A 15,008-nucleotide genomic window follows, 5' to 3' on the forward strand; every position below is an offset into this window, starting at 1 on the left:
TTTAAAGAGCAGACACCACATATTTCCTAGTTGTCAAAAATGGCTAAACTCTAGGATAGCAAGAGCTTTTCACCAAAGGTATCTGGACTGTCCTAACAGGTCAAAACAGTTCATCAGCTAGCCTGCTTTCCCTTGAGGAACCTGTGAACATACAGCAGAATGGACTGTCCTATTAGTGGAGGCTTATTTCCTCTTCCGTTTCTCCCAGAGCCTTACTTCTTCACAGTTCCACTCAAAAGCCCACGTGTAAGATCAGAAGGGTCAAGATGTGCCAGCTACAGAGGTAAGGACCAGACTGTCTCTATCAGAGGTCTTCATTCTGCCCAGGTCAGAAGTGTCCATGAAAAAAAGCAAGTGGGAAGAATATTGCAGAAATAGTCCTGCAGAAACTTCCTTTGCTACTCTCTTTTCCAGTCCTAATAACTGCAGACACACAGCCTACGATGTGTGCCTGCATGCCTATGTTTCCTGCAGTAAGAGAAGTATGACATGCATCCACAGCAGCTGCAGTGCAGTACAGACCATTCTGAGGATCACTGACCCTATTACACGTGATTAGATTGCCTGTACTGCACCAGCAGACTCAGCAAACTCAAGTAACAGTGAACCACAACACATGCTGCTTTACTTGTCACAAGTTGAGACTATGCAGTTGCCTACTCTGAAAGGCTGAGTACTGCATCTGCAAGAGAAAATTTCTTTCTGTGCTAGATAAAAATTGGTACTTGCTCAGACTGCATCTAAAACAAAAGACTAGTGCAATATTTCATCATTTCCCACCCCTAAATACATCCCAACTTCAATCATGTTTTCATGAGCTTAGTTGATAGCATCACTTCCAAGAACGGTTTTGTAAAATGAGGCTGCTTCCTCTTCTTAGCCCCAAAAATATGTTAGCACCCATCTATTTCAATGTCTTTTTTCTCATTCATTAAAAAAAAAAAGGATTTTGTAAAATTTTTGTATTCTTATCCCATATATGCATCCCAAATATAAAAATCTAAACTTGGAATAGTGTCCACAGTTCATTTTACGCATCGAGTAAAACTTTGTTCAGTATTTGTGTTACTGGGGTACAAAACATAAGAACACAGTTAATTGCTTGTCATGGCTTTACTATTTATTCATGACAGGTAAACAAAACATTTTCTCTGTTTTTCAAGTTCACAGATTAACATCAAAATGTGCACTGAATTTGACCAAATAGTGGTTGATCAATAAGTGTATATTAATCCATCCATCAAAAATCCATTTTCTAAATAGCAAGATATGGTATAGAGGGTGTTTCCAAGTTTAAACAGTAGGGAAACTGGGGTAATTTTTGTACCTTTAATGTGTTCTAGTAAATTGTGATTTTCATCTTTTCAAAGATATTGCAGACAGGATGTGTAAACTTGTGAGTCAATGCAAGTCCTGTGCTGAGAAGACTAGGGTTCAGCCTCTGGCTTTCTTTTTCAGTTGCTGTGCTACTTGAAGAAAGCTGAACATAAGCTCTGTTATCCTTTCTATTTGCAAAGATTTGTTTACACTCTCAGTTGCCAAAGAAGTTGTAGTACACTGGTTTTGAAGTCTAGAACAAGAAGATATCATTCACAGCTAAATATTTTAGGTCCTTTTGTAATTGCAATACAAAATACTTATATTTGAGAATATATGGTTTTCAGTAACAAATACTCAAATGTTCTAGTTTCTCTTTTTATTATCTAAGGAGAACAGCAGAAAATTCTAGCCTTCTCAGGCTTGTTTTCATTTGAATAAATTGTATCTTCTTCTATATTTATTTTTAACATGGTTCATAATTACAGACTCCTCAACCAGGGACTTAATGTTCAGATATATTATATTACATATTATATATTATGCATGAAAACTGGTTCATTTTTTATCTTCAAATAATGATCATCAAGCTGGTTCATTATTCATCAGAGAAAAATGAACTCTGTTCATATTCCCAGTCACAGTACCTTCCTGCCCTGATCATATACATAGAAGTCCATTGTCTAGATAAATGTCTGATCAAATATGACCACGCAAAGGAATTTTCTGGAGAATCAACCCTTTGCAGGAGATATCTGCTCTTTCAATTATTATCTCTTAATTGTATGTTTTTAGATATTCTTGGCATTTCTGATTATAAAATTAGCATAACACCCAGTCCAGAAGTAAAGTGATGCTCTGATTATGTCATCATCCAACTTCCAGCTGGAAATGGGAGTACTGCCCACTAACCCCCAGGTTCTGAAACCTAAAGATGACAATTAAATGACAGATCTGTTACCTGTTTTATTAAGATTGTTTCACTAGTAAAACCAGCTAATGTACTAATTCCTGGTTCCATCTGACTTCAATTTTGCTGGATACCACACATAAATGCATATACCAAATCATTCAAATTCTTCCTCTAAAAACAGTGACCTAAGATAAGCAGGAAAATACAAAAAAAGTGAAAAATTGAGGCTGAGGAAGAAGTGAAAAAGAGATTTTTTTTCAGAATTAGAATATGAGGCATTTGCTCATATATATATATGTGTGTGTGTGTTAATATCTCTATTGCCAGTATTTATATTATATATATATATATGCTTTATATTATATTATTAGATTTCACTTATCATCTAAATATCTGAATATATTACAGTAAGGTATTTACTGATTTCAATGACCTAGTGTGTTCACACGGATGTACCATGCAGAGTTCAATTTTGATTGAAACTCCTTGGTGTAGTGGTTGATTTCAGATATATTCACAAATGCTTATTTCTAGTATAAATATAATAGTCAAATACTTCATAAACTACTGCACACATATACTAAAGGTCGTAGAAGGCCTAGGCTGATAGAGAAGGAAGTGCTAAGAAAACCTATTGTATTTTTCAGAAGTTTGCTTCTCAAAATGGACTTCAAAAAATCTGGATTTTTCCGCAAGTTAGCTTTATCTTGCAGTAAAAAGCTTGACTGCACTTGGAGAACAAAATGGCCATTGTTGTTACCTCTGAGTATTCAGTCTTTTATTCAACCTGTATAAATGCCATTGACAGAAATTCATAAAGTTTATTTCCAGAAGTGATTGTAACCTATAAACTGAGGACCCCAATGAGCTTAATGTAGCCTTCTTTATTCCCTGTTGTCTCCTAGGGACTTCAAGTCTTGCATTGCTGTATGCAGACAACAGCATGAGACATGCAGCAGAGGCTTTGGGATATGACAGAATCTGCTTGGTGGCCCCAAACAGCAGGAATTTGCTTAGAATTAGTAAGGTATGAATATTAGGAGAATTAGAAATTTGTTTTAACTATCCTTTTCACTTACCTCTGTCCAATAAACATTAAGGTCTGAGATAAAGACCATGTTTATAAGAGATACTTGTATACAAACAACTGTATATTTTAGAATAATACTTTCATTTCTGTCTATTTACCTTTTAAAAAGAGAAAACCAAAGAGGAATTTTCCCTTCAGTTCAGAGTTATGGAGTCTTGTCTCCCTTTAGCCAGAGACTTCTACCCCCAAAATAGAGAAGGGTTAGTAGACATTGGCCATGTTAGAGTGTTAGAGAGAGAGATTAACTATTTGGGCATTTTGCATAGCTGTTGAATGCTGCAGCTATGTAAAAGTGGACCACAGTTCTTCTCCTGACCCAAAATAATGTATGCTGTGTGCTATGAATACCTTTTCTACACCATAAGGTGTAGAATTTCAAACACTCATACCTAATCTATTTGGAGTATTTAGAGCAGGCATGAGAGCTGTACACTGCCCATTTCAACCTCAGACTACTAAATTGTGTGAAATATCAAAAGAAAACCTTTATCTGACATTCATATGACATTCAAAACTGCAGAGGCAGTGTTAACAAAAGACACCTCCAGCTGCAGGAAACTAGCCTGAATTCTCCATTTGTGCCTTTCATTGTTAGTTTTTTGCAACCGAAGCAACTGAAAGACACAATTTCCTAACTAGTATCTTTACAGTATTGAAGAAAGACAAACAAAATATTTGCTCACCAGTTTTATTTTTGAGGAGTCTATTATTTCCTCAATAGCTACTGACTGTTCCTTCTCCTTCATTTTTCTTTTTCATTAAACTTGGAAATGATGCCAGAGAGTGCTAGAAAGAAGTTTATATATGTAGGTGAACTTTGATGCTTCCTTGGACTTTAAGACTAATCTAGTGTAGAATGTGACTGACAAAGCGTTTTCATGGATGTTATGCAGCCTTTTCAAGTTACCCAACCTAAGCAAACGAGGTTGTTAATGTTTACTCTGGCCCTTTCTCTATAATGGTTTTGAACTTTAGCAGATGTTATCAACTTATAAAGTTTGCCAAATGACATCAGTATTCACTAAATAAAATATACTTATGATTATGCAGCAGGGGACTGCCTAGATCAGCAATACTATACGCACCTCTAAAGCAAAGCCAGGTTTACTTCATGATTGAATAATCACAGTAATTATTGAATAAAATACTTTAGAGCATTCCTACTTGGATTTCTTCTTTCTGTATGATTTCTGAGAATAGGAGAGACAGCAATTTTTGTAATCCATCCAGATGGTAGCCATCAGTATTTGACAAATAATTAATACAAATACAAATTATTAATGTCATAATGAGAAACTGTGACCTCAAAGACCTTGTAATGGCAGTGAGATTTGCAGACTGAGTGAACCGTGTTTTACCGATAAATAGTGTCTTCATAAAATCAAAGGTACAGTTAACAGATTTACCAGGACTTTATACCAACTGTAGTTAATAGAATCATAAAAATTGAAGAAGGAAAATATCTATCCTGTCTTGTCCTGATCTAACTTCTACTCCATGCCTGTACAACACGAGATTTTTTTCAAATGCCATAGGAGCAAAACAAAGACAAGCAAGCTGCAGGGCAACTGAAGATTTTCTCTGCAACTTTTCCTGCAGGAGTGACAAAAGTGAAGCAATCCCACTGACTTGACTCCCAAGTGGACTGCAAGCAGACAGTAGCTTGCAATCTTAGTGAAATGAATTTATGAAATGAAGTCATGAAAGTGAAGCAGTGAAGCCTCACAGGACCCCTCAAGAGTTGACTCGTTGCAAGGCATCACCTTCGCACAGCATTGTGCTCCCCTCTCTGCCCCCCTTCCCCCTGCCCAGTGGGCCCCCCCAGCTCACAGCTGGCACAACTCCTGCCTTTCAGCATGCTCAGGTGCTTTTACTTCCTTTCTCTGTTAGTGATTTAATTCTTTTTTTCCCAGCTTATAAATACCACATACATCAAGTCAGATGCAAATGAGGACTGAAGAAATTTGGTTAGCTTTACAAATAGACAAAGTTCTCAACAAAAGATTTGTTGTTTGTGATAGCTCTAAATATCTGAGGTGATGCAAACTTCAAAGCACCTATATCACCATAATGACTTCAGTACACTGTTATAGCTGGAACTGTTGGAGGAATTAATGCTGTTTCAAATCTCTAAGTATTTATTTCCTTTAAAGAAAAGAATCATTTTTTGGAAAATATTTTGGAGAGGTTTTTTTAAAATAACTTTTTTTAAATGATATATGCTCTACCTTTGTCTCGGGCTACCAAGGCTATTCTGCTTCCGGACTGAGAATAATTCTTCAGATCACACTTATGGTGCATTTATCTATATATAATAACAATATCCCATTTCTAGTGGATAGAAGCCGTTGCTTTCAGGAAACATTCCTGCTAGAAAGCTCATTCAAGGAGTTAATTAAATAACATATATTACAAATAAATCATAGAATCGTAGAATGCTAAGGGGTTGGTATGGACCTTAAAGATCACGTAGTCTCAACCCTCCCTGCCATCGGCAGGGACATCGCCTACTAGACCTGGCTGCTTAAGTCCTTATTCAACCTGGCATTGAACGCTGCCAGGGTTGGGGCATCCACAGCTTCTCTGGGCAGCCTGTTCCAGTGTCTCAGTACCCTCAAAGTAAAGAATTTCTTCCTATATCAACATGGAAACACTTTTTCTTGGCTCTATTTAGTACTGGACATGTTAAAAAAAATCAACGAAAAGGTTTTCCATAGAGAAGCTTTCCATTTTCTACCAAGCAATCTGAAAGAACCTGCTCCTTTTCAATTTCTTGAAGTCCAGTTTCATGGTAGTGCTCTGCCCAAAGCACTGCTCTGCAACTACTTCTTAGCTCTCATCACCAGCCATCTACCTGCTACAGAGCCTCTCCCCTCAGGCTTCTTCAAGAATACTACTGAAAGCTTATGTTTTTTTGTCTGCCAGAAAAATGACAACTTAGAATCCTTGAAAATGTTCACAAAATTAAATTTTTTCCTAGCTGGTCCCACCCAGTACTGTGCAAGAGAGGCCTGTTCCCTTGCAAAACATTAATATCCTCTCTTTTCATTCTTATTCCTAGCCAGTCAATCTCCCAATACTGTTGATGTAAGTTTTAGTGGACTGCATGTCAAGCAGAGGACATTATCACAGTTGTCCAGTGATTATCTGGGCTGCAACAGTTATTTCTGAATGAAAGTACTGGTAAAAGGCCAACTGTTTTCATACAGATCTCCACTGTGCTTGCTAGATTACTGGGTTTTCTGGTGAGTCCTAGGCCTGTATACATATACTGTCAAAACAAAACAACATTTAGTGCCAAGAAGTGGTTCACAAAGTCACACACTGTTAAATCACACCCTGAAAAACAGAGATCCTATTTTTCAACTTTGCCCTTTTCTGTTTCTCTTCACTGTGACTAGTGCTTTCCAATTCTACCTTAATACAGCATGGTTCTTAAATTTCTCTTTTTCAGATACTAAAAGCAATGTAGAGCACAGCTTTTTAATACCTGCCCTGAACTTTTGATGATGGTGTAATATACACTTTACATTAACTATGTTCTGAACATTTGAAAGTTAATAAACTTTAAATTCACTACCAAATATTGAATAGACTGTAAGGATTTTGAATAAAAATGAAATTCTGATAAAAATGAAAAGTGTTTGTTTTTCAAATGTCTGTCACCATAGCTGACAGACATGGCATTTGTTCACTTCTAAAATTCACTCATATATTCTTTCTTTCATTTTTCTAATGATTGATATAAGGTTGGGAATAAATATGTTCCTCCTAATTTGATATTTAGAAAAAAAATTAATTTCTTATAATATAGATAAATATGCTTCTGTCTGTTAATAAAAGTATCATGAAAGTAATTATTACAACAAGGAAAAATGGCTTTAAATTGGTGTCATCTTCATGGGGGTTATACTTTCAGAGGAATCAAGAACTCTTGCATATAGGGAGGACCTGGTCTTATATTTTAACTGAACTTCTAAAAACTTGTTATAAAAAGTAGGTTTCTGCCATTAGTGTACTGTGAAAAGAAACAGAAACACAGACAGAGAATTCCCTATTTTAAACAATTCTTAAGTTGTCACCTGTCATGGGTTGAGATTGGCCCCCCTGAGAGCTGGGGGGCTCAGAGGTGATTGGGTGCCAGGGCAGTGTTCCCTGGAGAGCCAATCATCGCTCATCTTGTTCGCTTCTGCTGAAAAAAATCATATATACAGAGCCACTGGAAACTGTTGGCAATTTTCTGTCTGTGTCTGCTGCTGCGTGTAGGTGTAGAAGGCCAGGGGGTGGCTGGGCCTCCTTCTTCCCCTCTTTGGGGGAGGGGAGCCCTGTGGCCCCCCCAACTCTGCCTAAGCCAGAATTAGAGGCAGCATCTGGAGTGAGTGTTTGTGAGGGGCGCGACTCACAACATCTGAGGGAAGAGGGAGGAGGCCAGGCCCTCTCCACCCCCCCCTGCAGCTCTGGGACACTTGGGACAGTGTATAACTGGACCGAGCTGCCTGTGGCCAAGGCTAGGGGGCTTTTCTCTCTCACTGTCAAGAGGGAGTGGATGCAAGGCTCAACATTGAAGCGGAACCAAAGTGGAAGGGCTGAATGGAGCTCGGTGCCAGAGAGAAGAATCCCAGGTGAAATTGGAGACGGGCCAGAAAGAGAGGCTCGGGAGTTGCCCTGCAGAGGTTTGACCGGGGGCAGCCGAAAACTGACTTGGAGGACGCTTGATAAACTGACTACACTACAGCAGCCTACGAACCGAGGTATGAGAGGACAGACTCAAAGCTATCTTCTTGGACTTCATGAAGAAGAACTGCAGCAAACAGCTGAAGGTTGGTGGGGGAGTGTTCAGGGGCCCCAAACACTCCCACGAGAGAGAGACTGGTTACCTATCAGCCTGAAAAGGCTTTTCGTGGACTAATTGAGGGAGAAGCTTTGAAGGGACTGATAGAAATGTATAATAATATATATATAGTTGCTTTTAGCTTGTATAGTATTTATTTGTGTAAATAAAATGTATATATGCTTCCCCCTTCCCCTGTAGAAGCCTCTTGCCTGAAAGTTTTCTCTTCAGTGTTGAGATAAATTGTGGGAAGGGGTGGGGGAAGCCTGGAAACTGGATTTTGGATTTCTAATGTGGCTCAAACTGCCACACCACCCAAGACCAGACAGTTTTATGAAATTATAAATTTGGGTCCAAAGACAATAAAAGCCACATAATCCAGAATTACAGCTTTAGAAGCTGTAATTATTTTAATGAGAGATGGAGGAATGTTCTTGTTTTCACTTCTCTGATTCTACTAATACATAACTGTAATTCATTAATTCAGGGTCAGACAATGAGCCTTTGAGCAATTATTCACATGAGTGGTCTCACAGAATTCAATGTCCTCATTTAATGTGCCATTAAAATGGTACATGGGTGCATCTAACTAAAGCAACATTAATTCACTGCAACACACAACAAGTAGCACTGTAAAAAATGGAAAGATTAGTCAGCCACTGTCTATTGAGAACAATGAGAAAAGAAAATGGCTTTGTGAATTTGGAACACCCGAGTCTTATAACACATTCTGAAAGACAGTCAGATTATTTCAGAACTTCAGAGTGACTACTCTGCAGAGTTTGAAAAATCAAGACAATCCAAAGTAAGGAAAATATAAGATAAAACTCTAAAAATACTTAAGCATTACACTGGAGAAGTGTAAAGAGAAAGCAAACACCAAATCAGACAGTTGCACAGGCAACTCAATCTCACCTATGGTCTCACTCACTCTACATTCATGGCAGCCACCACAGCAAGGCGCTTGTGCAGAAGTACATAAGAGCTAATTTAAGTCTTTGCTTAAGTACAGCTCAAACCCAGCATGCCTTCTCAGGGAAATTAGATGTTCTCTTATTCCTGATCATGTCTCCTAGTCCAACACTCTTGTAATTGGTACATTTTTAGCTCAGATAAAGAAAATTTCACTATGCTTAATGTGATAATGAAAAACTGTATCTAAAAAACTTACTTTTCACCTGCCTCTCTATCATTCTCTATTGCACAGTTTATGACCAAAATTGTTCAGGTAAATTTAGAATGTTGCCTGAAAGGTGCCATAAAACCACGTGCCATGAACTAAACGCCTGAGATCACCTCTGTATGCATATTTCTTTTGTATATTTTTGGAGTACACAATACCGAAAAACAAGATAGAAGAGGCAGAGGCACTGATCAATTTGTTCCACACTGGTGCAGTTCACTTGCCTTGTTGAAGGCAGGCTTTATTTTGCCATATTATTGAACAGAGAGATTAGGAAATGCTATTCCCCAACTTACCTGCCAGCCTGATGATTTCCTCAGCACAAACAAAAATCCAAATACCACTGCTTGGACCAAAGGCACTGCAGGAGTCCCAAATCTTTGCAAATACAATATCAGCAAGGCCTAAAAGTCATTGCATATTTCCTTGCTCATCAAGAATAGGATATTCAATATATTTTAGAGAGATATGTCCTTCATGGCCAAAGATAAAGGCTAATGAGCCTGGAATTAGCATAGATTAACATCATCCAATTTTAAAAGGTATTAAGGGAGTATGACTTCAATCCAAAACCCAGAATTCATGCCTCTCATCACCATCCCACAGTACCACACCCGAAAGAATCCTCCCCTGCCTCACATTAATTTGAGACAAAATATTAATTCACTCCCAGGGGGTATTTCTTTGCTATGTTCTGTACTGAGATATGTATAAATCAGTCAAGCTGTATTAGTTCTCTAGCTGGCATGCAAATATAAGGTGTTCATGGAACTATTAATTGGCATCAATACTGGACTGTATAGTGGGTAACATAGAGCAGTAGAGATCTTATCTCCTAAGGTATATTTGTAGCCAGTGATGTTCTGTAGTCAGAAAAAGATGTTCCTCCAGAGGGTGATTAAGAGCAAGCACCTGACACCGTATTCTGAAATTAACTTGGTAGATTGTCAAAGCCTTCAGCCTTCACCAGAGTGAAGTTTCAAGTCTCCCTTTATCAGTGTACATTTTAAAACCCTGTGTACATCAGTGTACATTTTAAATTAGAGTTGAGAGTACAGAGTACATCCTTCTATAAAGTGCATCACAGTTATTGATAGTTATTACTTTCATAAATAATAATACTCTGGTTTTGTTGTGTCCAGAAAAGGTCCATCCTTCCTCTTCAAAGATGTAACATTTATGGAAACATAAGTAGCCTTTGTTAGTCCTCTGCCATTTCTTTACAAAAAGACATTACAAAATTAAAGTTTGTTACATTAATTCCCATAAAGCACTTCATTTGAAAAGTTACATTTCTCTTATTTTTCCTTGAATTTATTCAACTAAATGCAGCTTGTCTGTATGAAAATCAAGAAATAGAGCCCATCCTTGCTTCAGCATAAGACACTGTACCATAGAAACTGTTACATGGGGAAGATCTGACTTTTGTTTTAGTCAAGGTAGAAGGATCTTTCAGCAAGACTCTAAAAGGTCTTATAGTGTTCAGAGACTCCTTTTATCCATGGTCCTGCATAGGAATTAGTAACTCCAATGGTTTATGCACCAGATCTTTCCTGGGCTAGAACCCTAAATGCTATTCAAACCAATTAAAACAGCTGTGTCACACCACACTGAAGTCCTTTTTCTAGCATTCTACATTTCTAACTTTTCTAACATTGACAAAAGGACAAACAACTGAATAGAAATGAGAATAGTCCACTGATACTATGCCTTAGTTTCTGAACTCTGATGTGCTTAAATCACTCAAAAATTTTTTCTAGTATAAACAGCAAGACAAATTCAACAAAATACTTACAGTTCTTTGCATTAGTAAAGGAGTTTCAGAACAACCTATGCCTTCATCATTAAAATTTGATTCCATATTGATTATGTCTTCAATCACCTCTTCCATCTGATAAAATAATATTTTAAGACAAATCATTACAAATAATAATGGAAAAAAGTTATTTTGAAAATATAGAGGAATTAATCTTGAGTATTTATTACATCAATGAAACTGAATTTTAGAAGTTTATATCTTAAAATTCAAATAATTCAAACACTTCTACACAACATTCACATTTTTTACTTCTTATGAAAACAGCTGTGATTTAACAAGTCATATCTTTCCTCTTAAGCATCAGTCTATTCTCCTATTTTAACCCCTTATTGCAATACCAGATGACAGGAGTGCACTGCTATGTTGCCACTGTGACCTGTCATCTCAATCAAATGCATCGTATCCACAGTGCATTTCTGTAACAGTGCAGGAAGGCTGAAAGGAACCTGTGATTCTGCAAGAGTGTGAGTCTCTCAAGGTTTGGTGTTACATGCTGGTCTCAAGATTCAGCAGGCAGAGGTTTGTGTTGTGTTTACACTGGATACTTTTCCAGACATTTTCTGCTCCCATTTTTGCTCTTATCTGAGTTTAAAACTACCAAAGCAGATGGAATAGCTCATTAATTACTTGGGATGAAACTTATACAGATTTGGACAAAGTAAAGCATGAGTTTTCAATAATTGTGGTCTGGTTCCATTCACAAAAATAACTTTGGGAAAGATCCCATGCTGAACATGTCGCTTTTAACTCTACTGTCTGCAGCTCTTGGGAGCTGAAGGAAGTGTAGAGGGTCCTCTGCAACAAAAGAAAGTATCACACAGCCATGAGACATTTTGACACAGACTTTTAGGCCACATGGCCCAGCACAGCTGTGGTAGGGGAAAAACGTTTTCCCTCCTGAAGCTATAAAAAGTGGTAAACCCCGAGGGGAGTGGTGTCTCTCTTGAGGTTGACCCAATCAGTGCTCCTGCAAAATATAAACATATCACAAGCAGACCAGAAAAGAAGGTGATGTTATAGTTGTTGCTGGAGAGGTGGCCATGTTCTGAGGCCACGAGGAGAAGGGGCCCGGAACCCCACTGGGGGCTGAGCCTCCCCAGCCCCTGGCTGGGTGGCTACAGGGACTTGGAACAGTGTTAGACTGGGCTAAGTATCTGTAGCTAAGAGCTGGGGGATGTTTCTCCACTGTAAGCAGCAGCAGAAGCAGCGACAGAAACAGCAGTGAACGGAGGCTATGGCTGAAAGCCAAGAGATAAAAACTGAAGAAGCAGCAAAGCCGGCATTGCAGCCAAGGAGGAGAGACACAGAGAAATGTCTGATGGAAACAGAGCAGGACTAAGCTCTACAGAGAGAGAGAGTTTGGGTAATAACTGAAACAAACTCCCCGAAGTCCTTGGAGACCTCTCCTAGAGAGGAGGGGTGGTGGACTCGCACTTGAGAGGAGTCCTAAAATGCAGCACCAGAGAGACGGAGAAGAGCGAAGAAGCTCAGGAGTCCTGGAAAGCTGGACTGGGACGGTCAAAAGGAATGCAGAGGGGGGGTTCACCCCCCCGCTGCCACTGCTAAGCTAGCAGCCTGATGACAGAGCACGGGAGCTCTGCAAGAGAGCTTGAATCCCCTGAGGATAGGGACTGTCACAAAGACTCCTGCACTTCATGATATGATGTGGTGAAGTGACCTTTGTCCCAGTGAACGCAGCCCACAGAAGAGAAAGACCCTCGCTTGGAATCGAAGGGTTGTGAGGGGCTTGGAGACCCCCCTCATGTGTAATGAAAAGAAATCTAGCTACAGCTGCTCCATGGAGGAAGGGAGACTACTGCCCTAGAGAGACTGCTGCTCTGAGAGTGGAGAGGATCTTTCCCTTTCCCTTCTGGACTTTTATTGAAGGGAGAAGAGATTGATCCATTGTAATGGATCCACTGATTTATTATAGGAGAGATAGTTAAGATTGTATATGATGTATTATAATATTTATTTGTACAGTGTTTGTAATATAATTCCCTTTCCCCTCATATTGAGTCTCGAGTTGCTGTCTGGAAAACCCATCTCACACTGCTCTTAGTTGTGGGAGAGGGGCTTGGACTCTAGAATTGGATTTTAGGGCTCTCAAACCATGATATAAATGGAGGTTCTACCTCCCTCTCTAAAACCAGAGAAGTGTTCTGCCAGGAGGTGTGCCCAGACTTACCTAGAAAAGCATTGTCAGGGCCAAAAGGATGCCAAGAAATGCCAGCAATTAGACAATAGGAATGACTACTGTTTACTGCATCACCTGGGTGTTGGCTCTATATTATTTACTAATGTAACACTAGCCTACTCTCAACCACAAGGCATATCCACATTAGGAAATTACACTGTACCAGTCATCTCCCTGAGACTCTGGGATGGGATTATTCAAATCATCAAGAAGATGCCCATGAGAATTTCGGCCACTCTCTCAGTCTTCACCAGGCACAGGTCTGGAGAGGGATTTGCAAGCAGCCATCTTGCTTACCAGGACAGAGAGTGGTACAAGGGTAGGCTCCAGTTATTCCTGGTCAGATACCCAAAACACCTGACAGTACTTCCAGCAACTGCACTTGCCAGCACAGAGGTGACCATAAAGGCCTCCACAGAGGCCATCTAAAATAATCTTTGCAGACTAGTAGCTCCATAAACCTGGCTTAAAATATCAGTTGTCAATGCAGAAGGAATGGAGAGGCCCCAGAAGAACTCTCTAGGAAGCTTTGTGGATTTTTTCAGCTCCTTCATGCTTAGCTGCATAACATCCAAATGCTCAGATGAGTCACAATGTATTTGTAAGATTCTTCTATTCTGTTAGAGTCCAAGATATAATACACATCTCCATGTCTCATTTCTGTAGGAATTCCCCCTTTACCTAATAAGCAGTCTCTTTTGAAATCTACTGAAGTACTAAAGGACATAACGATCTACACCTCACACTGGCTGAGAATGTAATATTGTATAATAGCTGTCCCTCTATTAAAGTCACTGGTGGCATTAAAGTTAGCATATATATGTCAATTTACTCAAGATAACCCATGTATAAATATATCAGCTAACTGAAAAATGAATGAGTGATTCTTTCAGTTACATCTTGAAGGTAATTAGTATTTAACTTTTTAATGCAGCTAGAATAATAGTTTTAGACAGAAATAACTCTCATCTGGAATAAAAGTTTTCCTTTGCAAAGTCCATATTCAGTAACATATGACACATATATTAAAAGATGCAACAGTACATTTTAGATGGCAGTAGCTTAAAAATTTGACCATGCAATAAGCTATTCACAGGCATTCAAGAGAATAACCCACATAATCCAAAAGAATGCAGGAAGCAAGTGCTGTAACCAAAGGCCCCATGAAAGTAAAGAAAGTCATCTCTTGCCCACTACTAGTACAAGATGGGTCATGTGATGTTTCTGTAGAAGTAGACAAAGCCCAGTTCCCCTTTCCTTTCACCGGCCCTGCCCTACCGCATTTTCGTGTTCGCCTCCAAGGGCCAGCAGCTTGGTAACGGGGCTTTCCGGTGTGCCAATATCACTGACTGGAGGCATGTGTCCGTTTCTGAGAATAGAGGTCACTCCCACAGGCTGGATTGTGTGAGAGTGGGAGAGGGAAAGTGTCTGGCTGGACAGCTTGGTATCAAGGGTCAAGTACTGCTTCACTTGGTGCCTCTGGCTCTGCTGTATGTGGTATCTAGACTGATTTTCCAAGTGTGTTTGTACCTGGGGAGGAATAGAAATAATTGCTGAATTTTCAAGTTGCTAGTATCAGTATTTGCCAATATGCTTACTTAATAATACTTCAAAACAATAGATTCAGTTTTAATAACACTTGGATAGAATTAACAACC

At 39.0% G+C, this 15,008-nt stretch overlaps 1 protein-coding gene across 1 annotated transcript in view; it reads right to left on the bottom strand.

The window, feature by feature from the left end:
• The window catches only part of TFEC (transcription factor EC), a 41,579-nt gene extending 26,855 nt beyond the window's left edge, over positions 1 to 14,724 (bottom strand). The window contains exons 1-2 of the mRNA XM_039381003.1: positions 14,629 to 14,724; positions 11,130 to 11,225 (exon numbers count right to left, since the gene is read on the bottom strand). Coding sequence (XP_039236937.1) covers positions 11,130 to 11,225; positions 14,629 to 14,709 — 177 coding nt within the window. The 5' untranslated portion in view covers positions 14,710 to 14,724. The remainder of the gene's footprint in view (positions 1 to 11,129; positions 11,226 to 14,628) is intronic.
• Between the last annotated feature and the right edge of the window lie 284 nt (positions 14,725 to 15,008).

Source organism: Pipra filicauda, unplaced genomic scaffold (assembly GCF_003945595.2).
Source record: "Pipra filicauda isolate LSUMZ 115617 unplaced genomic scaffold, ASM394559v2 scaffold210_size2929891_pilon, whole genome shotgun sequence".
Classification (NCBI taxonomy): Eukaryota; Metazoa; Chordata; class Aves; order Passeriformes; family Pipridae; genus Pipra; species Pipra filicauda.